The sequence below is a fragment of the Podarcis liolepis genome, assembly GCF_965112155.1.
Source record: "Podarcis liolepis genome assembly, chromosome: 7".
Lineage (NCBI taxonomy): Eukaryota > Metazoa > Chordata > Lepidosauria > Squamata > Lacertidae > Podarcis > Podarcis liolepis.
The window spans coordinates 88,430,985-88,458,328 of record NC_139561.1 but is presented as its reverse complement, the minus strand read 5'-3'; the positions used below and the strand labels follow the sequence as shown (position 1 = coordinate 88,458,328).

The 27,344-nt window shown below is 49.6% G+C and overlaps 2 protein-coding genes across 7 annotated transcripts in view; one reads left to right on the top strand and one right to left on the bottom strand.

Moving 5' to 3' along the window:
• The first annotated feature begins 614 nt into the window (after positions 1 to 614).
• Positions 615 to 27,344, top strand: FAM98C (family with sequence similarity 98 member C). Of its 4 annotated transcripts, none has more exons than XR_014528958.1 (9): positions 615 to 793; positions 8,516 to 8,652; positions 10,512 to 10,646; positions 11,325 to 11,512; positions 11,744 to 11,827; positions 11,986 to 12,102; positions 14,093 to 14,260; positions 16,735 to 17,627; positions 17,747 to 17,919. XR_014528958.1 is itself a non-coding variant. In XM_083515968.1 (9 exons), exons 1-8 carry the CDS (start codon positions 771 to 773, stop codon positions 16,876 to 16,878), a joined length of 996 nt encoding a protein of 331 aa, XP_083372094.1. In that variant the 5' UTR covers positions 661 to 770; the 3' UTR covers positions 16,879 to 16,912; positions 26,396 to 27,344. The 4 variants fall into 4 exon arrangements, 2 of the variants coding, with proteins under 2 accessions (XP_083372094.1, XP_083372093.1); XR_014528959.1 differs by having other exon boundaries at positions 661 to 793; positions 17,769 to 17,919; XM_083515968.1 differs by lacking the exon at positions 17,747 to 17,919 and adding an exon at positions 26,396 to 27,344 and having other exon boundaries at positions 661 to 793; positions 16,735 to 16,912.
• The window catches only part of RASGRP4 (RAS guanyl releasing protein 4), a 37,658-nt gene continuing 29,524 nt past the window's right edge, over positions 19,211 to 27,344 (bottom strand). For all 3 annotated transcript variants that reach the window (XM_083515852.1, XM_083515851.1, XM_083515853.1), the window contains exons 12-17: positions 24,704 to 24,813; positions 22,970 to 23,114; positions 21,198 to 21,234; positions 20,715 to 20,849; positions 20,149 to 20,345; positions 19,211 to 19,646 (exon numbers count right to left, since the gene is read on the bottom strand). In XM_083515852.1, the coding sequence (XP_083371978.1) occupies positions 19,479 to 19,646; positions 20,149 to 20,345; positions 20,715 to 20,849; positions 21,198 to 21,234; positions 22,970 to 23,114; positions 24,704 to 24,813 (792 nt within the window). In that variant the 3' untranslated portion in view covers positions 19,211 to 19,478. The remainder of the gene's footprint in view (positions 19,647 to 20,148; positions 20,346 to 20,714; positions 20,850 to 21,197; positions 21,235 to 22,969; positions 23,115 to 24,703; positions 24,814 to 27,344) is intronic.

Genomic DNA, 27,344 nt, shown 5'->3' with positions numbered 1-27,344 from the left:
CATCCTGTGGAATTCAGCGGCAAGGCCTTATAACGGAGGCAAATCCATCTGCACATGCTCAGGGGCATTTTGACCTTGAAGTGTGAGTGTGGGTGCGAGATCTCTGCACGTGCTCAGAGGCAACCAGCCCACGGCTGCTGATTGGCTTGCATTTAAAAAGAATCCGCACAGAGAGAGCAGGCGGGCAGCCTCAGATGCAAATCTCAGCGGCGCCCGCATCCGCCACCCTGCAAAGCGCACCTGGAGAGGACAGGTGGCGGCGGGAGGGAATTCCCTCCGCAGCCCACGCCCCCTGCTCCTTCGAAGGCAAATAAGATCGGGCGCCGCCGATGCGCCAGGCTCTGATTGGTCGGCGAGTTGGACTTTGATCTCCACGCGCGTCTGGCGAGTTGCCATAGAGACGGAACGTAACGAAGAGCTTTAACAGGCTGGATGCAGAGGCGGCCTCCTGATTGGACGAGGACTGGGCCGTGCGGCGGAGGAGGGAGAGGAGGAGGAAAGGGAATGGGCGGGCGCTCGGTTGCTATGAGAGCCGTCAGCCAATGTAGTGAGGCGAGCCTTCGACGTGGTGGGCGGGGACATGTCCGTGCGTGGCCGAGGAGGTGGTGGGGGGCGGGGGATAATATTCTCCTGCTCCAATGGCGGAGCTCACCGGCCAATGAAAAGCGCCGCCTCTGGTTCTGGGCCCGGCCAACGGGCGCGAAGCGGAACAGCTCGCCGGGCTTCGGGTCTGCGCGTGCGCGAGGGGACAGGTTGGTTCCAGCGGAGGCATGGAGGGAGACGCGGCCCGCGGGTAAGAGGTTGGGGGGCCGACGCGAGGGGGAGGGGGAAGAGGTTCGGGGGCCCATGAGGAGGCAGTTGGGGAAGGAAAGAAGGGTTTGTGGGGGACAAGTAGAATCATAGAATCCTAGAGTTGGAAGAGACCACAAGGGCCATCGAGTCCAACCCCCTGCCAAGCAGGAAACACCATCAGAGCACTCCTGACATATGGTTGTCAAGCCTCTGCTTAAAGACCTCCAAAGTAGGAGACTCCACCACACTCCTTGGCAGCAAATTCCACTGTCGAACAGCTCTTACTGTCAGGAAGTTCTTCCTCATGTTTAGGTGGAATCTTCTTTCTTGTAGTTTGGATCCATTGCTCCGTGTCCACTTCTCTGGAGCAGCAGAAAACAACCTTTCTCCCTCCTCTATGTGACATCCTTTTCTATATTTGAACATGGCTATCATATCACCTCTTAACCTCCTCTTCTCCAGGCTAAACATGCCCAGCTCCCTTAGCCGTTCCTCATAAGGCATCGTTTCCAGGCCTTGGACCATTTTGGTTGCCCTCCTCTGGACACGTTCCAGTTTGTCTGTGTCCTTCTTGAATTGTGGTGCCCAGGACTGGACACAGTACTCCAGGTGAGGTCTGACCAGAGCAGAATACAGTGGCACTATTACTTCCCTTGATCTAGATGCTATACTCCTGTTGATGCAGCCCAGAATTGCATTGGCTTTTTTAGCTGCCGCGTCACACTGTTGGCTCATGTCAAGTTTGTGGTCAACCAAGACTCCTAGATCCTTTTCACATGTACTGCTCTCAAGCCAGGTGTCACCCATCTTGTATTTGTGCCTCTCACGTGAGGGAGAAGGGACAGGGCTTCGGGGTGGGGAAGCGGAAAACAGGTTCGGAGGCACACCCGGAGGGAGCAGGGGGACAGAGGAATTGGGGCAACCGCAGAGGCGGCTGAGGTAGGAAAGCGTTTGGGGAAGGGGAAAGAGTTGGTAGAGCAGGAGATTCTTAATTTTCAGGGTCCTGGGTTCGAGTCCCAAGTTGGGCAAAAGAATCTTGCATTGCAGGGTTCTAGAGTCAGGTAAGTACAGTGGTGCCCCGCAAGACGAACGCCTCGGGAGACGAAAAACTCGCTAGACGAAGGAGTTTTTCGTTTTCTTAGCCGCTTCGCAAGACTCATTTCCCTATGGGCTTGCTTCGCAAAACGAAGCTTGCCCCGCAAGCTCCGGGGATAGCAGGGAAGCGCAGCGCGTCTTCCCCGCTGTCCCTGGACCTCTTTTGAAGCAAGGGGCGGCAACGGGGAGAAGCGATCTTCTCCCCTCCGCCCCTTGCTTCAAAAGAGGGGACAGAGCGGCGCTTCCCCTCTGTCCCCGGACGGTCTCCATAGGAACGCATTGATTGATTTTCAATGCATTCCTATAGGAAACCGTGCTTCGCAAGACGAAAAACTCGCAAGAAGAAAAAACTTGCGGAACGAATTAATTTCGTCTTGCGAGGCACCACTGTATATATAAATATAAATATATTAAATAAAATAAAATAAATTGTCCAGTAGCACCTTAGAGACCAACTATGTTTGTTCTTGGTATATCTGAAGAAGTGTGAATGCACATGAAAGCTTATACAGTGGTACCCTGGGTTAAGAACTTAATTCGTTCTGGAGGTCCATTCTTAACCCGAAGCACCACTTTAGCTAATGGGGCCTCCCGCCGCCGCCGTTCTTCCTGTATCTCATCCTGAAGCAAAGAACGTGAGGTACTATTTCTGGGTTAGCGGAGTCTGTAACCAGAAGCGCCTGTAACCTGAAGCGTCTGTAACCTGAGGTACCACTGTACCAAGAACAAACTTAGCTGGTCTCTAAGGTGCTACTGGACAATTTATTTTTTTATTCTTATATTTTGCATTGCAGGGGGTTGGACTAGTTAACCCTGGGCTCCCTATCTCAACCCTACAATTCTGTGCTTCTAGTTTTGAGAGAGAGGTCCTGGGGCTCTCCCCTCCTCAGCCACACCCCCTCCTCAGCTTTGCCCCACTTCCCGCCTCTGATATTTGCATGGCTGGAATGGAGGAAAGTGTCCCAAATTTTTGCCTCCAGACCCACCAATCATTGGCCAGGCCGGTGCTTGGGGTGGCAGCTGAGGGAGGGGTGAACAGTGACTGCTTTACAGCAAAAGGTCCCTGCTGCAAGGCGCTTGCAGCCGGAATTTGGCACTGGGAGAGAGCAGAGAGAGGGAAAAGTTAATGCTCTCTGTGTGTCAGCCAGTGAAGCTTTGTATAGTTGGTGAGCCCGGTCTGCAAGGGGATGTCAAAATTGGGTTTGAAGAGGAAGGAGGCAGCATGTTTGTGAGCCTGTTTTCTGTGTGGTCAGCTGCTGAAGCCATTCAGGAATGCAAGGAGCAAGCCTCCCTGTGAGCCTGTTTTCCGGAACCTGAAGCTGGTTTTAGGGTCTACACACCAAATGTAAGAAGTCAAAACAGTGTCATCTTCCTTCCTTCCTTTTCTCCCCCTCTCTCCCCCTCCCCTACCTATTTCTGTTACCGGTTAAGGACAGTAGTTGTGTTAAGGGTGTGTTGACCTGAGGGCTGCCTTCTTTGACGGGCAGCCTTCCACGGACTGTGTGCCAGTCTTGGGCAGGGCAGGAGGCAAAAGCTGTGCAGGTGGATGGGTGCGGCTCTCACCTTTACCCAGGTGGCTACATTCCAGACACACCCAAGCATACCTGTCTGTTTGCTACCCAGGCAAGTTATCGTAATTCAGAGACCCATTCCTACCTGGAAAAAGTAGTCAAGGGGGATATGGAGCAGGTATTGTGAGGGGGAGGCAGCCAGTGGATCTCTATCCCAGCACCAAGGAGTTGCAGCTACAGGGAACCAGGCAGAGGGCCTTCTCGGTAGTGGCGCCCACCCTGTGGAACGCCCTCCCATCAGATGTCAAAACGATAAACAACTACCTGACATTCAGAAGACATCTTAAGGCAGCCCTGTTCAGGGAAGTTTTTATTGTATGATATTTTAGTGTTTTTTGGTTTCTATGGAAGCCGCCCAGAGTGGCTGGGGAAACCCAGCCAGATGAGCGGGGTACAAATAAGAAATTATTATTATTATTATTATTATTATTATTATTATTGCAACATTAGCATATTGCCACTTTACATACTGCTCAAATCGGCAGTACAGTGGTGCCTCGCAAGACGAAAAGAATCCGTTCTGTGATTCTCTTCATCTAGCGGTTTTTTCGTCTTGCGAAGCAAGCCCATTGACAGATTAGCGGATTAGCGCTATTAGCGGCTTTTAGCGGCTTATCGGCTGATCAGATCAGCTGATAAGCGGCTTAGAAAAAGGGGGGAGGGGAAAAAACCCGCAGGAACTCGCAAGACATTGTCGTCTTGCGAAGCAAGCCCATAGGAAATTCGTCTAGCGAAGCACCTCCAAAACGGAAAACTCTTTCGTCTAGCAAGTTTTCCGTCTTGCGAGGCATTCGTCTTGCGGGGCACCACTGTAGATGGTTAGCAGCCAGGCACACTGATGTTTCCTCCAACACAGTCGCCCCCCACGCAATGTGTCCATTACTTAATTTCCAAAGTGGGAAGTTTTGGGGGCTCAGTCCTGCTGGGATTTGCATTCTCTGTTCCGAAAAACCTGTGCTGGACCCCTTCCGATGTGCGGAAATGGAGTATTACTCGGGTGCAGCTGTGAGAGGATCAGGGAGAGGAACGTGGTGGCGCTGGTTGTTGGGTCTCTTTGAATTAAGAGGCCTTTTAGGAACATATACAGATTTGAGCCATTGGGTCACTTGTATACAGCCTTTCTGCCAATGCGGAAATTGCAGCTTGACATAGCAGCTTGCAGCAACCTTCCCTGACCTGGTGCCATTTATCGTGCAAAACACTTGGTGAAGGCTGGTTTAGAGGAAGGGTGGGTTCAGTACTAGGGGCTGCTACCTCTGTGCACATTGCTTGCCAATCCTGCCAAGCCCCACCCCCTGACAGCACCCTCAAGCCCCGCCCCCATATCCTCACAGCTCCTGTGTCCTGTTGGGGCTGGAACTTAACGAGTTAAGTTGTTCCCATGATGCCACACCATTCTGACGTCAGTTTTGGAAGCTTGGGAGGAGCTTGGGAAGAGTTTGCCAGTCCCACTCTGTGCTTTGAGGGGAAAGGATGCAGTTTTGTCATGGCTGCAAATAGTCCTGGATTTTCCTGAGAAATGTCGGAATAAACAGCTGTAAATAGACAAACCTGTACTGTGTGTGTTTGTCTGGAAGCCAAGCTACGTGACAGTTTTACACCGCTGTGTTATCTCTGCTACGGCGTGACTGAGAGCTCGGAGCAGAGCGTGCGGCAGGAGAAGTGTGCCGGGCAGTAAAGAGCTAATTGAGGATCGCAAATCAATTAGCGGGGGTCGCGCCAGATCAATCAAATTCCACAGGTTATGGGTAACCTAAATCATCGATCGTAAAACCGTCACGGGAGGAGGCTGCCGGAGCTTTGAAGTCTGCGGTTTCGAGCAGGAGGCACGGTAGGAGGTGAAGGCAAGCTGACGACGATGCTGAAGCCAGCTTGGAGTTCTGCCTGAAGTTGTGAGAGGCAGAGGAGCTGATCTGCTAGACCGGGAGCTGGAGAGCGGCTGTTTGTTTACGTGAGTACGCTGGGCCCCGGGGGAAGATGGCAGATGGCCAGGAGGTGTTTCAAGCTCCGTTTGAACAGCTTGAGGAACTCACCGTCCAAGCGTGGAATACCTGGACAAAAAGGGTGAGAGCGTGGTTTTTGGCCACGGAAGTTTGGGACATTTCCCAGAGGGAACCAGTGCAACTGGTGGACAGAGATGACAAAGATGCACAGACGCTGCAATCTGTTTCTCTGGAGGAGAAAATGCAGAGGGAGAAAGCTGAGATCTGCATGTTGAGAGCAGGTGTTCATGCTAGTTTGCAACATCACCTGGGAAGCGTTGAATCTGCGTGTGAGGCTTGGCGTATGCTGAAACGTCTGTGTGAAGACTCAGCAGGGGGCCAAGGGCAGGTGGAAGCTAAAAGCCTAGAGATGGCTGGAGCCCCTGTTCCTGATGATTTAGCCTCAAGGAGTGCTAGTGAGCAAGTCGGGGGGGCGGAAAATTCCAAAGGCAAGTTTGAAAAGTTTTCCACTGAATCTGCTGGAATGAAGCGGCAGTTCAGGGGGGGCGGATCTGGCAAGGAGTGCTTTTCCGGAAGAAGGAGGGCCAGGCCAGCTGAAAAGAGCCCCAGGCAGTGTTTTTCCACTGGAGTTCGTCGTTGCTACGTGTGTAATGCAGCGGGACATCTGCGTCGAGATTGCCCCCACCGGAGCAGAGAGGCAAGACAGGATGTTGCCAAGGTCAAACAGCTGAACTCTCACGGGAATCAGTCGGGTTTCCATGGCAACCAGTCTGGAAGAGGAGGCCAGCGTGGGAACGCAAGGGAAGAACGTGGCTCAGACACTGGGGAGGGTTGTTTTCTTATCACTGCTTCTATGGCAACTGTGAAGAACAACTCCAGCCAGGACACGGTGACGCGCTGGGTTTAGAATGCTACTGTCAGTCGTCGCCTGATAAGCGAACCTGCTGGCGAAATGCGGAACTGCAGGGCTGTTTCAACTGTAATGACTGTTATGTTCGCAGACGGAACACAAAAATCAGTCTGTGGTGTGGCTAACGTGTTTTTTTCTCCTTTACAGGAGGAGCTAGAGGTCTACGTTGTGCCGGGACTGAATTGTTGTTTGTTATCTGTATCAGCTCTAATGAAGCAGGGATACGAAATTTGCTTTGAAAATGACAACTGTTCCATTTTCAGAGGAGGGAGACAACTGGTCAACGTGCAGAGGGAGAACAATTTCTTTGTTCTGGAGACACCTCTGGAGGGTTGTGGGAATGCTGGAAAAGCACAGGCGCAGTGTGCTAAGGTTCCCAGTCATGTGCAAAAGTTGCACAGGTGCACAAAAGGGTGCGAACTCCGGAAATGTGGGAGGAGGTCCCAAGGGTGCAGGGCATGCAAGGGTGCACAGGTACTTGGTTTTCCCGGGTTTGGGAGGGTAGCCAAAGAGCCCTTTGAGCTTGTTCACACAGATCTGTCAGGACCCATGAGGTGTGAGAGTCTGGGTGGGGCCAGGTATGTGCTGTCGCTGACAGATGACCACAGCCAGGTTGGCTGGTGTTTCTCTCTCAAATCACAGGGGGAGGTGGCGCAACTGATCCAGGATTGGGTTGCGGAGGTGGAACGAAGTTTCTCCACCAGGGTGCAAGGGTTCAAGAGCGACCGAGGGTCACAGTTTACTGGGTCTGCGCTGGAGGAATTTTTCAAGGAAAAGGGAATACGTCACCAGGTGACGGGTGCAAAGTCTCCTCAAAAGGAGGAGAGGGAGGCAGAGGCTGATCCCGGTGATGGGGACCAGGTCCAGGATCAGGGTTCAGAACCCGGTGATGGGGACCAGGTCCAGGGTCAGGGGTCAGGGCAGGTTTGGGCATCTCCAAGGGTTGTGAAAGGAATGTCCAGGTGTGAGGCTTCATCTCCGGTAAGCGTAATGGAGAAAGCTCACGGACGGGTTGTCAAGTCAGAGGGGGAAAAGTCTGACGGAGAAGACACAACTGCTGGCCCAAGTGGGTCAGAGGGGTTTCAGGTCACGGGTGTGTGGGAAAGTGTCGCACAGTGTGATTCTGGGAATGTTGAAGGGGTTCAACAGGTGCCTGGGAAAGATGCCGGGAAGGGGCACAAGGCAAAGGGGAAGGTGTTGAACTCAAAAGGGTCTTGTCAGAATGGGCGGCAAAGGGGGGTGTTGGGGCTGGAACTTAACGAGTTAAGTTGTTCCCATGATGCCACACCATTCTGACGTCAGTTTTGGAAGCTTGGGAGGAGCTTGGGAAGAGTTTGCCAGTCCCACTCTGTGCTTTGAGGGGAAAGGATGCAGTTTTGTCATGGCTGCAAATAGTCCTGGATTTTCCTGAGAAATGTCGGAATAAACAGCTGTAAATAGACAAACCTGTACTGTGTGTGTTTGTCTGGAAGCCAAGCTACGTGACAGTTTTACACCGCTGTGTTATCTCTGCTACGGCGTGACTGAGCGCTCGGAGCAGAGCGTGCGGCAGGAGAAGTGTGCCGGGCAGTAAAGAGCTAATTGAGGATCGCAAATCAATTAGCGGGGGTCGCGCCAGATCAATCAAATTCCACATGTCCTTCTATCCCTGCTTTCTTCAACTTCATGCTGCTGTTTAAAACCACCCTTTTACAACCTGCCTTTTTTCTTTTCCCGTCCCCTCCCATGGCTTCGTGCAAATCCAGGGTTGTGACGTGGCGCTACCTATTCTCCAATGGGAACTGCGTGATGACAACCTTACATTTTACTTATACAGTATAGGAAGAGGGGGGGTGGAACCAAACATGTAAATAAAATCTCCTTTCTTTCCTCCCCCCCTTCCCCTCTTTCCTTTCTCCTTCTGTGTTGGAACTCCTGTTTGGGGCCTTCCCTGGCTTTTTTCTGGCCCACGTAGGACCAGTCTGGATAGTTGACCTTGGTGAAGACTTGACGTTTTCATCCCCAAAAAAGTTTTTGATTTGAGTTCCTATTGAAATGAGGCTGCATTTTAGTGTTGTATTTTAATCTTGTTTTTAAGTTGTATTTTAATAAATTGTTTTTATATCTGGTGTTAGCTGTCCTGAGCCCAGTCTTGGCTGGGGAGGGCGGGGTATAAATAATAATAATAATTATTATTATTACTATTATTTCTCTCTTGCACCCAGGTGCCTGTCGATGGACAGCTTTGCTCGGGCAGCTGAAGCCGGTGTCTCCAGCCCTGAGTTCACAGCTCTCTGCTCATGGCTAGTTTCCGAGCTCCGCAGCCTTTGCCCGCTCGAAGAGGACGTGAATCCCACCCGTGGTAGGTAACCTGGCTTTGTGGGGAGAGATGAATGCAGCAAACATTTTCTTGGGCAAGAGCTAAAGGAAGCAAGGGGGGGAGGAGTGTGTGAGTCAGCCTAGGGCCCCACAAGGAATCCCCCACCCCACTGGGCTGATAACATCTGAGAAGCAAATGTAATGTACCCCAGAGTCTGTGGGGTTTCATTAGCTGGCTTCTGGGTGGTTCACCCACGGAACTGCTTGCTGCAAGGTCCTGTTGCTCCAGCCCATCACTTCGATAAAAAGCGTCAAGATCATCAAGGGAGCTTCTAGCATACTGGAACTGGAGAGGGAGGTTGGAGGGGCAGAGAATGCCCCTGGAGGGATGGTCATATTGGCTAGTACTGAGGACAACCCTTTCATCTGACTGGGTCAGGATGGTATGGGGATGAGGGACCAACTCCCTTCTCTTGAGGGGGCCCAATTAGTGCCATTGCCTTCCATTAAGAGTCTGGGTGTAATCCTTGACAACTCCCTTTCCATGGAGGTGCAGGTTACAGCAACAGCCAAGGTGACATTTTTTCGCCACATCAAGCAGTTGGTTCCTTACCTTTCCCGCCCCGACCTGGCCACAGTGATCCATGCGATGGTCACCTCTAGGCTTGACTTCTGTAATTCGCTCTACCCTTGAAGCTGTCCCAGAAACTCCAGCGGGTGCAGAATGCTGCAGCGAGGCTCCTCACAGGGTCTCTACCATGGGAGCATATTCACCCAGTGCTTTTCCAGCTGCACTGGCTGCCGGTGGAGTACAGGGTCAGATTTAAGGTGCTGGTTTTGATCTTTTGATAAGCCCTTCACGGCCTAGGACCCTCGTACCTACAGGACTGCCTCTCCTGGTATGCCCCACGGAGGACCTTAAGGTCCATAAATAGCAACACCCTAGAGGTCCCAGGCCCTAAGGAAGTTAGGTTAGCCTCAACCAGAGCCAGGGCCTTTTCAGTGATGGCTCTGGCCTGGTGGAACGCTCTGCCTCATGAGACCAGGGCCCTGCAGGATCTGATTTCTTTCCACAGGGCCTGTAAGACAGAGTTGTTCCACCTGGCCTTTGGCTTAGAATCAATTTGATTCCCTCCCCCTCTTTCTTTTTCCTTTTCCTCCTGTGAAGAGGCTGCATCTTAATGTTTTAATGTTGTATTTTAATCTTGTTTTTTAAGTTGTATTTTAATCAACTTGTTTTTATTATTGGTTGTTAGCCGCCCTGAGCCCGGTCTTGGCTGGGGAGGGCAGGGTATAAATAAAATTTATTATTATTATTATTATTATCCACTCCTCATTGAGCTGATGTTTTAGATTTCTATTTTTTTAAAAAGATATTTATTAAAAGTTTAATAGTTTCAGAAAAAAGAAAAAAGAAACAATAAAAAGTTCACAATACATCAAAAATAAAAACTAAAAACAAAAAAACACAATGCAGCAAAACAACAAGAAAAGCAAAAACATTTAAAAAACACATCCAATATCTCTATATCTCTACCTTTCGTTTACTTGTATCATCGACCTCCTCACACCTCCCTTTTTTGTATTCTTGTTCAATTAGCTATTTCAGCAAATCCTTTCCATCTTTCTTAATTTTTGTTCTATAATTTATCTTAACACAATCTTAACCTTAAATTTCCACTTTGACCCATTAACAATCTATCTTTACTTAATTCTTTATAACTTCATTCCAGCATCCTTCTAACATTCATTAATTTTACAATATTTCTGTAAATAAACTTTAAATTTTTTCCCATCTTCTTCCACCGACTCTTCTCCCTGGTCTCGGATTCTGCCAGTCATTTCCGCCAACTCCATTGATGTTTTAGATTTCTATCCCCAAGTGGCATTCTGTCCTTTCAGGTCCTGAGGATGCCGAGACCTTCCAGATCGAAGTGAGCGGCCTCCTTGGGGAGCTGTATTGTCCCTACTCCTCACTGACTGCGGGGGACGTAACAGCCAGGCTTAGCACCCCGGACAGGTGCCTCCAGCTCCTGTGTAAGTCCAGGCAGGAAGGGGCTTATTCCTCGGCTCATTCTGTGCAGGTGGGCTCAGAAAAGACGTGGCTAAGAACTTCTGCTCCCATCCCTAGAAGGGGTCTGGGGATCAGTGAGTCGTGTGGGTGTGCATTAGCTCATTTTTATTTTATTTTTTAAAAATCAATGGGAGGTCCAAAGGGCGGGAACACAAGAATGAGCCTTTTCAGTGGTGGCTTCCGAGGCGCTTCTGGCACCATTGTTGCACATCTTCAGGCGTCGAAAAACATTCATTTTTAAACAAGGCTTTGGCTTTTAACAATGGCCTTTTAGAGTGGGTGGGATGTTTCCATGTGGGGGTTTTTATGTGTGGGGTTTTCTTTTGCAAGTTGCTATTGAGTTGCCATGGCAAAAAAGGGACTAATAAATTTAATAAATAATAATATTTTACTTAATTCATTATATTATAGTAAGTCCTGTAACGTAATATGACAGCGTTTACCGATGTAATATAAGAAGGTTAACAAATAAATAAAATGCAAATAAAAAATAAAATTAAAAATATATTTTTTACTTAATTAATTCACAACCCCCATCTTTTAAAAAATAAATCGCCCAAGAAGCACTTAGGTCCCCAAGGTTTATGGGATATAAATTTAGGACGGGAACTGAATCCAGCTCTTTCTCCTTCCCCGGCAAGATTTTTTGAGCTCAGAGCTCCTGGCCGCCCGGCTGCTGGCTCGGAAGACGCCCCGTTCGCCACCGGAAAAAGAAGACCGATCTGGCGAAGCAGTGAACGAGCTCCAACTCATCTGCCAAGCCCTGGGAATGCCGGACCTCGATCCAGGCTGCCCAGTCCATCAAGCCATGGCTGACATAGAAGCCAAGGTGGGGACGCATTTGGGGCAGGACGGGGCGGCTGTTTGACTTTAGCGGGGAGGCACTAAAGCTTAATTCTAGCTGTCTTGCTGAATGTTGAAGGCGGGGGGGGGGGCTGTTCAGGGCAGTTAAAGGAATAGAAGCTCTCCCCCCCCTGCTGCTTTGGCTGCACCCCAATATGCAAATTGTCTGTTTCTTTCTTTCCCCCCCAAACAGCTAAACTTGTGATCTCCTCCTTAGATTTCGGAGGTGCTTTCTTCACTACCCCCTGAGCACCAGCAGATGGCGCCGCTCCTAAAGGCCACGCTGACTTCTGAGGAATGGGTAGGGACAGGCCAGTGGCATTGGCACCTAACTCTCCACCGCATGGATGCTTGCGGACAACGCAGGGTTGTTGAGGGTGGTTCCAGGGTGGGCGGAAGGACAGCAAACAGCTTATGTCTCCTGCTTTCTCTTGCCCCTCTCCCAAATGAAAACACTAGGGGGCGCTGGAGGGCATACGGGACTTGCTGTGCACGGAATATCAGTGCCGCCGACGCATGATGGCCACTCGTCTTGACGTCACCGTCGAGTCCTTCCATTGGTCCGAGAGGGCAAAGGTGAGTGAGCTGGACAAGAGGGGGGCATGTGCTTTTAAAGGGCTGAATGTTTTGGTGTGTGGTTGTTTTTAAGAATAGGGTAGACTTACTGGTGTTATGATTAGTACATAATAATAATAATAATAATAATAATAGGTAAAGGGACCGCTGACCATTAGGTCCAGTTGTGGCCGACTCTGGGGTTGCGGCGCTCATCTTGCTTTATTGGCTGAGGGAGCCGGCGTACAGCTTCCGGGTCCTGTGGCCAGCATGACTAAGCCACTTCTGGCGAACCAGAGCAGCACACGGAAATGCCGTTTACCTTCCCGCCGGTGTGGTACCTATTTATCTACTTGCACTTTGATGTGCTTTCGAACTGCTAGGTTGGCAGGAGCAGGGACCGAGCAATGGGAGCTAACCCAGTCGCGGGTTTCGAACCGCCGACCTTCTGGTCAGCAAGTCCTAGGCTCTGTGGTTTAACCCACAGCGCCATCCGCGTCCCCGGTGTTAACAATTAGTACATAATAGTCATAATAATAGTAATATTTTATTTATATCCCGCCCTCCCCAGCCAAAGCTGGGCTCAGAGTGGCTAACAGTAAAAATAGCAGAGTTTACATAAAATCATAGTCAGTTAATTGAAATACATTCTAAAATCAGTTCCGAATCAAATTAATTTAAGTCATGGCAACCATTGGGCTAGATTTCTCTGAAGATTACAGAAGGAGAGAGGGGGTCAGACTGTGCCCTGGCCAAAGGCCTGGTGGAACAGCTCTGTCTTGCAGGCCCTGCGGAAAGATGTCAAGTGCCGCAGGGTCCTAGTCTCTTGTGACAGAGCGTTCCACCACATCGGGGCCATGGCCGAAAAAGCCCTGGCTCTGGTTGAGGCCAGCCTAACCTCCCTGTGGCCCGGGATCTCCAAGATGTTTTTATTTGAAGACCGTAATGTCCTCGGTGGGATATACCAGGAGAGGCGGTCCCATAGGTACAAGGGTCCTAGGCCATATAGGGCTTTAAAGGTTAAAACCAGCACCTTAAACCTGATCCTGTACTCCACCGGGAGCCAGTGCAGCTGGTATAGCACCAAGTGAATGTGATCCCTAGAATCGTATGGTTCAGAGGGACAACCAAGGGTCTTCTAGTCTAACCCCTTGCAATGCGGGAATCTCAACTCAGACATCCGTGATATATGGCCGTCCAATCCCAAGGGAGTCCGTTCCGCTGCTGGACAGCTTTTGCCGCCAGAAAGTCCTTCCCAATATTTAGTTTGGAATCTTCTTTCTTGTTACTTGTAAGCCATTGGTTTGAGAGCTGGGGTGGGGGGAGTTTGCGCCATCTTCCAACCTAACAACTTGGGACCAGTTTATCTGTGACACTTCCTTACTCCATTTACGCCCGCTGGACGGCTTCAATTGACGGAACTGGCCCTGATACAGGAGCCACATAATCCCCCTTGATGTTTTAGCGTGGCAGCATGTGCCCTTTGGAACTCTCTGCCAATTGACACCAGGCAGACGCTTTCACTGGTACTCTTTTTTCCGGCGCCTGCTAACAACCTTTTGGTTTGGATGAGCCTACCCAGACATTTAGAAAGCTGATGCGAGTTCTAATCTGTGTATAGTGTCTGTGGGTATTTCAATGTTTTGAAAGCCTTAAATGATGCTGATGTTTCCTATTGACAATTCTACAGTTTTATCTTTTTGTGAACCGCTTTGAGCTGGTTGTTTCTTTGCAGCCAAGCAGTGTGTAAATTTTAATAAATGATTTAAAAAAAAATTAAAAAATTATTATATTTTGAGCTTTTTAAAGTCGTATTTGTTTTAATTTATGCTGTGGGCCAACCTGGGTCCTTCCTGTTGGGGGAAGGCAGGATATAAATAAAAGAAATAACATATAAATAATAGTTTTAATCATAGTTCAGCAGCATTGACCCGCCCTGAATAGAATTTGGGGAGCAGGTATTGAATGAAAAATGGGCTTCTTCCCTCAAATTTTGCCCCCCGCAACTTAGGACCGCAGCGGAGCTATGTCAGAGGCCTTCAAACCCTTGCGTCACTCTTTGCTGGAAGAGTCCCAGGTCACCGTTCCTCACCTCCTGGCAGCGCGGGAGGACTTCTCCCGCATCGTGAAGACCAGCAGCGGAGCTTCGCGGGACAAGACAAGCTGTGCCGTCAACAAGGTACAGGGCTGGAGAGAGGTGCTGTTCCCCAGATGTTGGGAACGGGGTACAGGAAAGCCCTATAGCAGGCCTGCGCAGCTGTGCACGGGTGCTCAGCAAGGCTGATTCCAGATGACTTGAATAAATGAACCAAACTACCCATTTCTCCCATCCAGGGGCTCTGGGCAATGGGGACCTGGGCTGTACCTGCGCAGCCTCCCTGTTTTTTATCCCTTAAGTGCACTGGTTGCTGATTTCTCCACCCCAGAAATAAAATGCCAGAGCACCAGTTATTGATAGAGGAGGGAGGGAGGGAGTGAACAGGAAATTCTATGTCACTTCCTGTCGAGATACAACAGGTGCCCACCACCTCACTGGCTAGAAACAATTGAAGGTATTTTTGTCCAACAGCTTTTTGATAAATGGGTCTTTACCACAAGCATCAGCTGCTGCTCCTTGTTTTTTCTTTTCTTTTTCTGAAGTTTTATTCGAGTTCGGGATTTTTACATACATTATATTAAAAGGTAAAGGGACCCCTGACCATTAGGTCCAGTCGTGGCCGACTCTGGGGTTGCGGTGCTCATCTCGCTTTATTGGCCGAGGGAGCCAGCGTACAGCTTCCGGGTCATGAGGCCAACATGACTAAGCCGCTTCTGGAGAACCAGAGCAGCGCACGGAAACACCGTTTACCTTCCTGCCGGAGTGGTACCTATTTATCTACTTGCACTTTGACGTCCTTTCGAACTGCTAGGTTGGCAGGAGCAGGGACCGAGCAACGGGAGCTCACCCCGTTGTGGGGATTTGAACCGCCGACCTTCTGATCAGCAAGTCCTAGGCTCTGTGGTTTAACCCACAGCTCCACCCACGTCCCACCATACATTATATTATCTCCTTCCTTTCCTTTCCTCCCCCCCCCCCCATATCCATTGGAAGGGTTCAAACTATTATCCTCAGCCACGGGCATAGCTTCTTTAGTTTCCACCGAATGCCTTTTGTTCCAGTAGTTTTTATGCATTGAAGATAGGGGTTCCATCTGTTCCTTATCGTGGTGGACTTGACCTTCCACGTTGCTTCCTGCGACAATGTCCGACTGAATAAGTTCAAACAAATAACTATTCCGTGCCTCTACTGTCCATTTTTCTCTGTCTTCCCAACCTAAAGCTATCGTTGCCTTTCCCGCTAATATCATAGCTTTGAAGGTAAACTGGTCACCTTTCTCTATAGCCGTGTTCCCAAGTATACCCATTGTCATGAAATCAAAGTCTATCGAAAGCTTCACTTTAAAAATTTCATTAAAAACCTTTAGGATTTTATTCCAAAATTCCTTTAGCTCTGGGCATTCCCAGTACATATGGGGAAACCATCCCTTGGCTTGTTTACAGTGCCAACAGTTAGAATTCAATCCTGCTACCATATTAGCAAGTTGGGCCGGAATTTTGTACAATTTTAGACAGAATTTTAATTCCAATTCTCTAAATTTGCTTACTTTAATCTCATCTATTCCTTTCATTATCCTTTCAACCATTGATTCACTAACTTGTTCTTCCTTACTCCACATCTTTTGAATAAGTTGGGTTGTCTGTTTCTTATTCTCTTATAGGTTTTACCTATCATTCCTTGTTTCTTTTTTCCATTTGTTTGTATAGTTCCTCTATTGGCTCTTCTAAACTCAAGTTTCCTATCTCTTGGACTTTAGAGAGTTTGTTGTCTAGTCCTCCAATTTTTATCCAATATAGGTTACCTATGTTCTCTATTGTCTCACCTTGACAACAAAGGTCCGTATAGTTAAAGCCATGGTTTTCCCAGTAGTGATGTATGGAAGTGAGAGCTGGACCATAAAGAAGGCTGATCGCCGAAGAATTGATGCTTTTGAATTCTGGTGCTGGAAGAGACTCTTGAGAGTCCCATGGACTGCAAGAAGATCAAACCTCTTCATTCTTAAGGAAATCAGCCCTGAGTGCTCACTGGAAGGACAGATCCTGAAGCTGAGGCTCCAAGACTTTGGCCACCTCATGAGAAGAGAAGACTCTGTGGAAAAGACCCTGATGTTGGGAAAGATGGAGGGCACAAGGAGAAGGGGACGACAGAGGACGAGATGGTGGGACAGTGTTCTCGAAGCTACCAGCATGAGTTTGACCAAACTGCGGGAGGCAGTGGAAGACAGGAGTGCCTGGCGTGCTCTGGTCCAGGGGGTCCCGAAGAGCCGGACACGACTAAACGACTAAACAACAACATGTTCTCTATTACTTCCTGCAATGACTTTAAGGACTCTCCTCTATACATATATTTAACTATATGATATCCCTTAGCGTTTAGAAGCATCAGCGTCTTATCCCCCCCCTTGTTTAGAATGTACTTCTAGCCTGTGTTTATCTTATGCATAAACCGCCTTGCTCCAGTAGTTTAGAAGGCGTTGAATAAATTGATGATGGCGATCATTAGTAACAGCACTTTCTGTTCACTCTCTCGTCCATTTCTTCCTCCCTTCCTCTCAGGTGCTGATGGTTGGTGACGTCCCGGATCGCGGTGGGCGTCCGAATGAGATCGAACCCCCTATGCCCACGTGGGAGAAGAGGCGAGAAGGAGGAGGCGGCGGCCACCAGCGATGGGGCAAGCGGAGCAGGAAGAAGAAAAAATAGCAAGGGGCTGGATCCTGACCTCCTCCTGCATGGGGTATGGTCAAAACCACCCTTAACTTTAGGGCAGGGAAGAGGCTTCAGGAAGATCACCGCAGGGTGGATACAGCCCCAAAGCCCAGCCTTCACCAAAGGTGGTTTCAGTGTTGCTTTTCCCTAGAATGCGAGGAAATGCAGTTTACAAGAAAGGTGCCCATTACGTTGAACCTGAGACAGTGGGCAGGGGCATGTGAGCTAACATCAGACATCTCTCCCCCCTTCCCCACCCCCCTTTCACTTGCTTTAAAGTTGTTGGACACAGACGTTTGTGTTGTCCGCATTATAGCTTGGTGTCAGATGAATTGCACCTTTCGAGCAGAGATGGGAGTCTGTGGTTCCTTCAGATGTCATTGGACTTCATCTCCCAGCAATCCCCAGTTACTGGAGCCAGTGATCGGGTGTGAAGGGAGTTGGGGGCCAATATTCCCCGTCCCTGATCTAGTTAATACACAGCTTGCAAGGATGAAGGAACAAGAGGTGCTGGCAAACGTCTGGATTTCTCAAGGTTTCTTTTTGGGCTTTAGATGCCGAATGTGGGTAGGAAGCAACCTTCCTTTTTGGGCTGGGTGGGCAGCATTTATGAGAAACCCAGCTTTAGAAATGTCCCATTAGATTTAACCGGAGAATGTAGGAAGGGGGAAGATATTAATTTGGGATTTTTAAGCACAAACCCAAACTTCTTTGTACCTTTTCCTCCTCTGGATTATGCAGCGGTTCTCAACCTGTGGGTCCCCAGATGATGTTGGACTACAACTCCCATCATCCCTGAGCTCTGGCCTTGCTAGCTAGGGATGATGGGAGTTGTAGTCCAACGACATCTGGGGACCCACAGGTTGAGAAAGGCTGGTCTACAGGGCGGCTCAATTGCAACAGCCAGTGAGTATGGGGTTTTGTTTGAATGGTGCAAGTTAATTTTTGTCCTTGTTCTGAAGGGACAGGATTGAAAATGGCCAGGGTGGGTTCAGTGTAATACTAAGAGATTAAACATTTTCCTTGTCATTCAAACTCATTGTGCGAGGGAGTATGTGTGTGTTTTAAAAACTCTAGTCGTCGCCTTCTACCTCTCTCTTTATTATTGTGCCAGGAGGGTTAAGAGAGCAGAATACTTAAGTCAGGGACAGTTTGCCATTTGAAGGACATTTTTAAATCTTTTTCTTTTAAGGGGAAATCACATTCCTTCCCCCAGCCCAAAAAGGGGGAGCGGTTACACAAAGCTTGTGGGGGTGTATAGCTGAATGTGATCTTTATGGGGAAAGAGCTAGATTTAAACAATATAATTCCTGTATTCAGTATAGCGCATTGCATCTATTTCCAGCAGTGAATGTCTTCCACCCCCCACCCCCCACATCCCACATCTTTTTAATTGTCCTATGCTTTTCATTAGTCTTTATACTGTATATATAAAGGTAAAGGGACCCCTGACCATTAGGTTCAGTCGTGATCGACTCTAGGGTTGCGGTGCTCATCTCGCTTTATTGGCCGAAGGAGCCGGTGTACAGCTTCCGGGTCATGTGGCCAGCACGACTAAGCATGACTAGGTTGGCAGGAGCAGGGACCGAACAACGGGAGCTCACCCTGTCACGGGGATTCGAACCACCGACCTTCTGACCGGCAAGCCCTAGGCTCTGTGGTTTAACCCACAGCGCCACCCGCGTCCCTTGAACAGAGGGTTAGGGAAGTGAATAAAAGATTCAGGGTTTTTTTTTTAAAGCAAGGCCGAAGGGGGTCAGTGGAAGAGGTCGCAGTCAGTAGGCGCTTCTGCCTCGCCCCTCATCCCCCTTTACCTGCCGCTGAACCCCCAGTTTCCACCTTCTGAGGATTCCTTTCTCCCAGTCTCTACTCTTGACATTGGAAGCCCAACCAGAAGGTCACCCACTTCGCCCCAGCTAGCAAGGCAGGGTCTCTGTTTATGCACTCGCTCATTGGTTAAATATAGCTTGCTGCAGAGAGCTATTGGCAAGCCACCACATGCACACAAGCCAAGGAGCTGCTTAGGTTCTTGAGCCATCCGGGACTGTTCAGCTAAGAAGAGCTCTGCTGAAGCAGTCCAGTGGCCCTCCTCGCCCAGCACCCTGCTCTCAGGGAGGCCAACCCAGTGCGCCAATGGGAAGCCCCTGCAGCGGGACCTGAGTGCAGCAGCACTCTCCCCATTTCCAATGCCCCAGCCGCTGGCCTTCCGCAGTCTGCTGCCTTGGACAGCGGAGGTGGAACAGGGCCATTGTGGCTAACAGCAGCAGAACCCAAAACGTGCATCTGCAGCAACACCCAAAAAAGAAGTAAGCTATCTGGTGAAGCCTCCGTTCAAGAAATAGTCCTTTTATTAGGAACAAAAGGAAGCCCCTTAGCTTGAGTCTGGCTGCTTGTCCATCCAGCTCTGTATTATTGGCAAGGAATGGCAGTGGCTTCAGGGCAGCAGCATCCATTTCAAGCCATGGACCAAACCCGAGGCCTTTTTATGCAGAGCATCCATATTCTCTACCATGGAGCGCCGTGTCCCTTCTCTCTGTTCCTTTCCTTGAGAGGTTCCACTTTCCTTGAGAGCTCACCGTTCCTGTGCCCTTGGCTCAGTTGGGCTTGGGAGGCAGGTGCGAGTTGTAGGCAGCCAAGGCCTTCCAGCAGGAGAAGGGGGGCAGGCTCGATGAATCTGCCTTCAGCAGCCAGCTGTTCTCAGCCTCCAGCTGCGAGTTGCAGCTCTCAAGGCTCTGGTTGACCAGCAGCAGCCTGTCCCGTTCCTGCAAAGGAGAGCGAGATGCTTCCAGCTTAAAGTGGGGGTTGCCTGTTCCCCCCAGCAACTTTGGGCCTGTCCAGACCAAAGTAAAGGTAAAGGGACCCCGACCATAGGTCCAGTCGTGGCCGACTCTGGGGTTGCGGCGCCCATGTCGCTTTACTGGCCGAGGGAGCCAGCGTACAGCTTCCGGGTCTTGTGGCCAGCATGTCTAAGCCGCTTCTGGCGAACCAGAGCAGCGCACAGAAACGATGTTTACCTTTCCGCTGGAGTGGTACCTATTTATCTACTTGCACTTCTGACGTGCTTTCGAACTGCTAGGTTGGCAGGAGCAGGGACCGAGCAACGTGAGCTCACCCCGTCGCGGGGATTCGAACCGCCGACCTTCTGATCGGCAAGTCCTAGGCTCTGTGGTTTAACCCACAGCGCCACCCGCGTCATAAGTAGCTTCGCATTATTGTTCCACAGAAGCCCCAGATGTGGAATCCTGGCCTCCCGAAAATCCTCACCTTCTCCACCTCCTTCAGCTCTTCCAGAAGCTGCTTTAGACTCTTGCTGTGTCCCCGTGGCTCCTGCGGACTGTCTGCGTCTGTCTGGGTGCTGGCGTGTTTCATTCTCCGCCTGCCCGCTGGGCTCGACTGCACCAGGTTGGGGCTTTTGCTGTGCTCTCGTCTCGGCGGGAAGAGGAAAGCTTCTTCCTCCGAGCCTGCCGCGTGGAATAAGGGAAGTGTGGTTAGAAACGTGGCCATCGTATCTGGAGATTTGTTCCTGCAAGCGGTGTGGTGCAGTAGTTCTACAGTGCTGGGCTAGGACCTGGGAGACCTGGCTTCAAATCCCCACGCAGCCATGAAACGCACAGGATGACCTTTGTGAGCAAAACCTGTACTTTCGTGTGCTGGTTTTGAACTGGTGCTTCAAACCACAGTTTATGGTGTCAAGTGGAATTTGCCCTGTGTTCCTACTCTTCCATAGAAGCCGTACCACGGTTTGCAAGGCTGGGAAGCAAATAGCCTCCTTGCCACTGTGCATCGCTGGAGCTGGTCCCATTGGAACCCCAGTCTGGGCACCCCCTTACCTGAGCTAGGGTGATAGGTGGCAGCCGGTGTGGCAGTCCGAGACAGGGTGCTCTCGGAGCTGCAGGAATGGAAGCGCCGCTGGCACTCCACCTCCACTTGGTCCTTGCACTGCTTGTGACAGATCATCCCACAGTCTGCAGGGGAAGACAGAGAGATAATCATCAGCGATGGGAATGTTAATAGCATGGGTAGGCAACCTAAGGCCCGGGGGTCAGATCCAGCCCAATCACCTTCCCAATCCGGCCCACGGACGGTCCAGGAATTAGCGTATTTTTACATGAGTAGAATGTGTCCTTTTATTGAAAATGCATCTCTGGGTTATTTGTGGGGCATAGGAATTCGTTCATTCCCCCCCCCCAAATATATAGTCCGGCCCCCCACAAGGTCTGAGGGACAGTGGACCGGCCCCCTGCTGAAAAAGTTTGCTGACCCTGGTTAATAGGATCCCCTCTCCTTTAGTGCCCACTAGGGGGCGTGCTTACCCCGACATCTGTATCCTTGCTTGGAGACTCCCCAGAGCTAGAGCAGGAGAAGAACAAAACAACAAGAGACGTGTTAAGTTGAACTAGACACCACTTCTTTGCGAAGGCAACATAGGTGGATGAGAGGTGGGGGACTTGCTCTAACCTGTTCCAGGGACCGAAGCTTTATTGCCCGCTTCAAAAGTGGCGGCAGAGTTCTGGGAATTTCAATTTTTGGGTTTTGAAACTTAGCAAGCTTCTAGTCCAAAATATCTGGAAGGCTGTTCTGAAGGGAGCTTATCTACAATCTCTCCTACTTCTCTAGCCCTTTCACCCTCCATCCCACCTGTTGCTGATTACTGCCACCACTAGGCATGCCAGCCCATCGTTTGCACTACTGCTAACTATAAAAGAAAAGCAGATTCTCCAGCTTGGCAGCTCAGCAGCTACTGTTTCTGCCAGTAATAGCGACTGTTTGGGTGGCTGGCGGGTTTTCTTTTTTTGAGGGGGTGGGGATGAGTGACGTGTATTGGTGCTGCCACCACCAGGGACTGGCCAAGTGGCGCAGACCTGTGGCAGGGCCTTTTCAGTGGTGGCTGTGGCGATCCCACAGGGTCCCCAGACGTTTCACCGTCTATTGATCCCTGTACTTTATTTCTCGCTACCACCACCCAGGCCCTACCTGGTACAATGCTGAGTCCAGTCAGGGTTAAATTGGAACATAAACTGTTTATTTATTGCAGTTTAACAAGCGAGTGGTTTCATAAACAGTATCGGTCAATTACATTCATGGGGTGCCTATCCAGACCTATAACTTCTGCTACCTGCTCTCACTCACTAAACCACCTCTCAGATATTGACTTGTCTTCCTAGCCCCTAACTGTTCCTGACTCAGCTTATTTCGCTACACTAACTCAACCTGGGACACGGGTGGCACTGTGGGTTAAACCACAGAGCCCAGGACTTGCCGATCAGAAGGTCGGCGGTTCAAATCCCTGCGACGGGGTGAGCTCCCGTTGCTCGGTCCCTGCTCCTGCCAACCTAGCAGTTCGAAAGCACGTCAAAGTGCAAGTAGATAAATAGGTACCACTCTGGCAGGAAGGTAAATGGTGTTTCCATGCGCTGCTCTGGTTCGCCAGAAGCGGCTTAGTCATGCTGGCCACATGACCCAGAAGCTGTACGCCGGCTCCCTTGGCCAATAAAGCGAGATGAGCGCCGCAACCCCAGAGTCGGCCACGACTAGACCTAATGGTCACGGGTGCCTTTACCTTTACTAACTCAACCTACCCACAGACTATCCCAATTCACTCCCACTCCAACCAACCACCCAACTCCCAACGAACTCCCCTTTCGCCCCTCCCAGAGCTGGTTTTATAGTACCTCTGACTCCACCCCCCCCCGGGTTCTGATTGGGTAACCTGTTTAACTATTTCACCTCCAGCACTCTCATGTTAACGTCACATAGGTCCCCCCAGTTGCGGAATGCCTTCCCTAGTGAGTTATGCTTGCTTCCACCGTTATTAACTTGCAGGAGAAATTTGATTACATGGCATTTGGTGGCCGAAAGATACTGACAACCCCGAGATCCTTGGGTAGAGGAATGTCCTCCGCTGTTGACTGCTTTTAGGGTGTTTTCGGCGGCAGCTACTGTGAGATGTTTTTAACTGCAATTGGCTTTAGAATACTTTGACCAAAGGTTTTGGGGATTTTTTGGTTTTAGCGTGTCTGCTGCCCTGGGCTACGTGGGGAAGGAAGGGTGGGGTATAAATCCATTTTAAATAGATTAAGCTCACAAAGCCATTGCAGCTGTCACAAAAGGAGGGCTTCTTAAAGGTGGCCTCTTGGAAGTTGTGCAGGAACCCGAGGCCTAGTTTGGAGAAAATGGCACAGGCTCGCATTAAATACTCGGACAGTTCTTCCCGGCTCCAAACGCCTTCCCTGCAGTTGAGGAGAAGAGGATAAAAACAATCACACAGTGTGAGGCTTCGGCCTTCCTCGCTTGGGTCATCGGTGCCTAGTGAATTCCAGCCCTACCTGGCACTTAAATAACCCTTAAGTGGGGGTATGTATTCAAATGGGGTGCTTTTGGTCAGTTCACACACCTCTGAGCCTCAGCTGCCCTTTACCAGGGACTGAGCCTTTAATGCGGCAGCCCTTGCCCTGTGGAACTAATAATAATAATAATAATAATAATATATTTATACCCTGCCCATCTGGCTGGGTTTCCCCAGCCACTCTGGGCGGTTTCCAACAGAATATTAAAATATCTATTAAACCTTAAAAGCAGGGCTGCCTTCAGGTGTCTTCTAAAAGTCTGGTAGTTGTTTTTCTCTTTGGCATTTGGTGGGAGGGCATTCCACAGGGCGGGTGCCACTACCAAGAAGGCCCTCTGCCTGCTTCCCTGTAACTTGGCTTCTCGCAGCGAGGGAACCGGCAGAAGGCCCTCGGAGATGGACCTCAGTGTCTGGGCAGAACGATGGGGGTGGAGACGCTCCTTGCCAACTGAGGTCACCCTTGCTCACTTTCAGATGCCTCCTGGAAATTCTGTTGTTCAGGCCTTTCGGACCCGAGTTTCTCTGTCAACCAGAGAGGATGGGCCTGGCGTTCCTACTGCTTCTATTACAGTGTTGCGTTTCCAAGTTGCCAACCACCTTGTGATATTTTCTATGAGTGCGTGGTTTACAAATGTTTTTTATTTGGCTTTACAAGTAAAAATTTATAACAATCCAAATATATACCCATATATAGAGATTAATCTGAATCTCAAGACTTTCCTCCCCATCCCCTCCGTGGGTCCTATTGTGAACATTTACAACAGTGTATTATTCTGTAATCAATATTTCATATCCATCCATATTTTCCATATTCTTTGTTACATTACAAGTGAAATTAGAATCCTGCTAATGTTTTCATCTGCTTGCGGTGGTCTCTTAAATAAATTATAATCCCCCCCATTACTGTTTAAAGTTTTAAATGTTTAAAATGCGACTCCATGGAGGGGGTGGGGGGGAAGTCCTGAGATTCGGAGAAATCTCTGTATATGGAAATATATTTGGGGTTTTTTAATAACTTTTTATTGGTAAAAGCAAATAAAACGATTTCAAAAAAATGAATAAAACTTTTCCTGAGCTTTCCAGTGAGCATAGTCCATGGATAGGCAAACTAAGGCCTGGGAGCCGGATCTGGCCCAATCGCCTTCTAAATCCAGCCTTCTAAATCCGGGAATCAGCGTGTTTTTACAAGAGCAGAATGTGTCCTTTTATTTAAAATGCATCTCTGGGTTATTTGTGGGGCATAGGAATTCGTTCATCCCCCCCCCAAAAAATATATATAGTCCGGCCCCCTACAAGGTCTGAGGGACAGTGGACCGGCCCCCTGCTGAAAATGTTTGCTGACCCCTGGCATAGTCCCATCAATTTAGCTTGCCATTCCTCTCTGGTAGGGATTTTCCATCTCTGGGCTCACAGCATTCGGGCAGCTGTTGTCACATCCATAAAGAGTCTTCTCCTGAAATCCTGTTCACTCACCGCTCTCTTTCCAGCCCGTAAAAGGAGAAGGGGAAACTCGTGGAGATGATCTCGAAATCCTCCTCCGAGATGTAACCCCGCTGCTCAGGATCGTAATTCTTGAACACCGTCTGTTGGGGAAGGAGTCTTGTCAGAACCCATTGGAAGATGAGAAGGCAGCGAACGTGGGCATTGGCCTCTAAACATACACCTGCTGTATATTTAACATTTAAAACGTATCCATTCTGAAGGAAATCAGCCCTGGGTGCTCACTGGAAGGACAGATCCTGAAGCTAAGGCTCCAAGACTTTGGCCACCTCATGAGAAGAGAAGACTCCCTGGAAAAGACCCTGATGTTGGGAAAGATGGAGGGCACAAGGAGAAGGGGACAACAGAGGACGAGATGGTGGGAACTGAGCATCTCTGCCTGGGGCCTCCCCTCTGCCCATCGCCACTGCCGCTGCTCCTGCTAGGCCGTACTGCGGCTGCACCGCCGAAGGACCCGGATGAGATGGGCAGCCTATGAATTACTGAGGAGCCTTGAGAGGAGAGCGAGGGCAACCATAGAGAAAGCAGTTCAGAGAGAGGAGGTGGAGGCGCGGGCAGGTGTTCCAAGGGCTAACCCTAGAGGGGGAAAGCGGAGGAAGGACCGCAAGCGCTTCTCCCATAGATTTGTAGTGGTAGACTAGCATAGATGGTCTGATCTGTGGGTTTACTTCGGGCGCTATTTCCCCCCCCCCCCCCATCCTGTCTGATGGAACTGAGAGCTGCAGATGGAGCACGAGAGAAAAGATACAGAACTGCAGCAGCATCTTCGTAGCTTGGTCTTCCGAAAAGTGGTTGCTGCTTGTAGTTATTTAATTGCAGTGTTTCATCAGCTCGTGTCTTGAGCAGCAACCTCTGGGAACGAAGGGCTAAAAACCGGCGCTGCTCTCCAAAATTATCTGGTCCCTTTTAACTTCGTATTTCAGCTGGTTGACTAAAATCCCTTATTTTGGCTGCTGATCCCTTATTTTCAAGGCTGCTGGTCCCTTATTTTCAAATCTGTAAGTTGACAGCTATGAGCTGGCTATGGAAACAGAATGAGGTTCGTGGGGCAACTTCTCAACCAGGCCTCCCCACTGCCTGGCACAGGGCAGCGTTGAGCAGTCCACAATTAGAGGCTTTCGACAGAAATCTTAGACATTATCAGCCTCTTGACGCTTTCTCCTGTCAAATGGGGGAACGGAGGGTATCGTTTCCTCCCTCCTCCCCCCACCAAGGCATGCACAGCCTGTTTCAGCAGCAAACTTTTATTTGCAGAAAAGGAAGTGGTTGGAGTGGCCGGATTTGAGCCTCTTCCTTCACTCTGTGTGGAAGGGGGTGGAGTAAAGCGGGAACAGGCACCTTTGAGGCGGCCCTCCTGCACCCATCGGGGTCGCAGAGCAGCAAAACACGACTCCAGATCACAACAGCACCCACCCAATGTGCCACAAAGGACAAAACAGACAAGAGGTGGTGGTAGGCAGGCAGGCAGGCGGCTTAATTTCAACCGAACACCGGCCGACAACACGGCGCAGAAGAAATTGACAATCGTGGGGGCAGGGACTGAAAATGTCGAGAATGTCAGTGCTGGGCACAAACGCATGCAATGCAATCTTGGAATTGTTTGGTGACAAATGCACCCATGAAATGCACGTAGATAATTCTGCAATACCCCTTCTCTCCAATTAGGTCATGCAAAATGTTCCTGCCGTAATCAAGCTAAGCAACCCAAGAAGTCAACAAACTTTACCCAGTGTTGCAGAGCTACAGCGGAGAGCTGTGGCAGTGACGCACGCATGCGCACTCACACCCAGCCTGGAACTCCCGTGGAAATATAATGTGCAGTTCAAACTGCAACGCCTCAGAACACAACACAGCCTGCAAGACGCAACATGCCCCTTTAAAAAGCACACACCATCTGCCTTATTTGCCATTTCAATTTGCTATTTATGGCCAGTCGACATCCTTCTGAGCAACTTTTTGATCTATGCTTATGGGCAGAAAGGGTTGAGTCTGTGGCCGCATCCATATCGTACATTTAAAGCTCTTCTGAGGCACATTAATAGCACATGGCTTTCTTCAAGGAATTCTGGGAACTGTAGTTTGTTACAGGTTATAGCAGGCATAAGCAAACTCTGCCCTCCAGATGTTTTTGGCCTACAACTCCCATGATCCCTAGCTAACAGGACCAGTGGTCAGGGATGATGGGAATTGTAGTCCCAAAATATCTGGAGGGCCAAGTTTGCCTATGCCTGGGTTATAGGAACTATCACTCTGTGAGGGGGGAACTACAGTTCCCAGGATTCTTTGAGGCAGGGGAATTGTGTTTTAAATATGCTTTTGATGTGCTTTTTAAAATTCATGGTGCAGAGCTGTCCTTAGAAAGGACACTGTGACTGAAAGGAAAGCGTTCAGGTCTAGTTGGCTGCATGAGTTTTACTGCCATTTGCACTCTCCCTCAATATTTTTATTAGTTTTCACAGAGAAAAATTAGCCTTTTAACAAAAAAAAAAGCATATTAAATCTATATAATGAATCACCAAAAATTCCAAAAAATGGGATTGCTTAGATCCTGTGGACTTCCCTCTACTCCCACCCATGATTCCTTTACAATATTTTATTTTATTTTATGTACAGT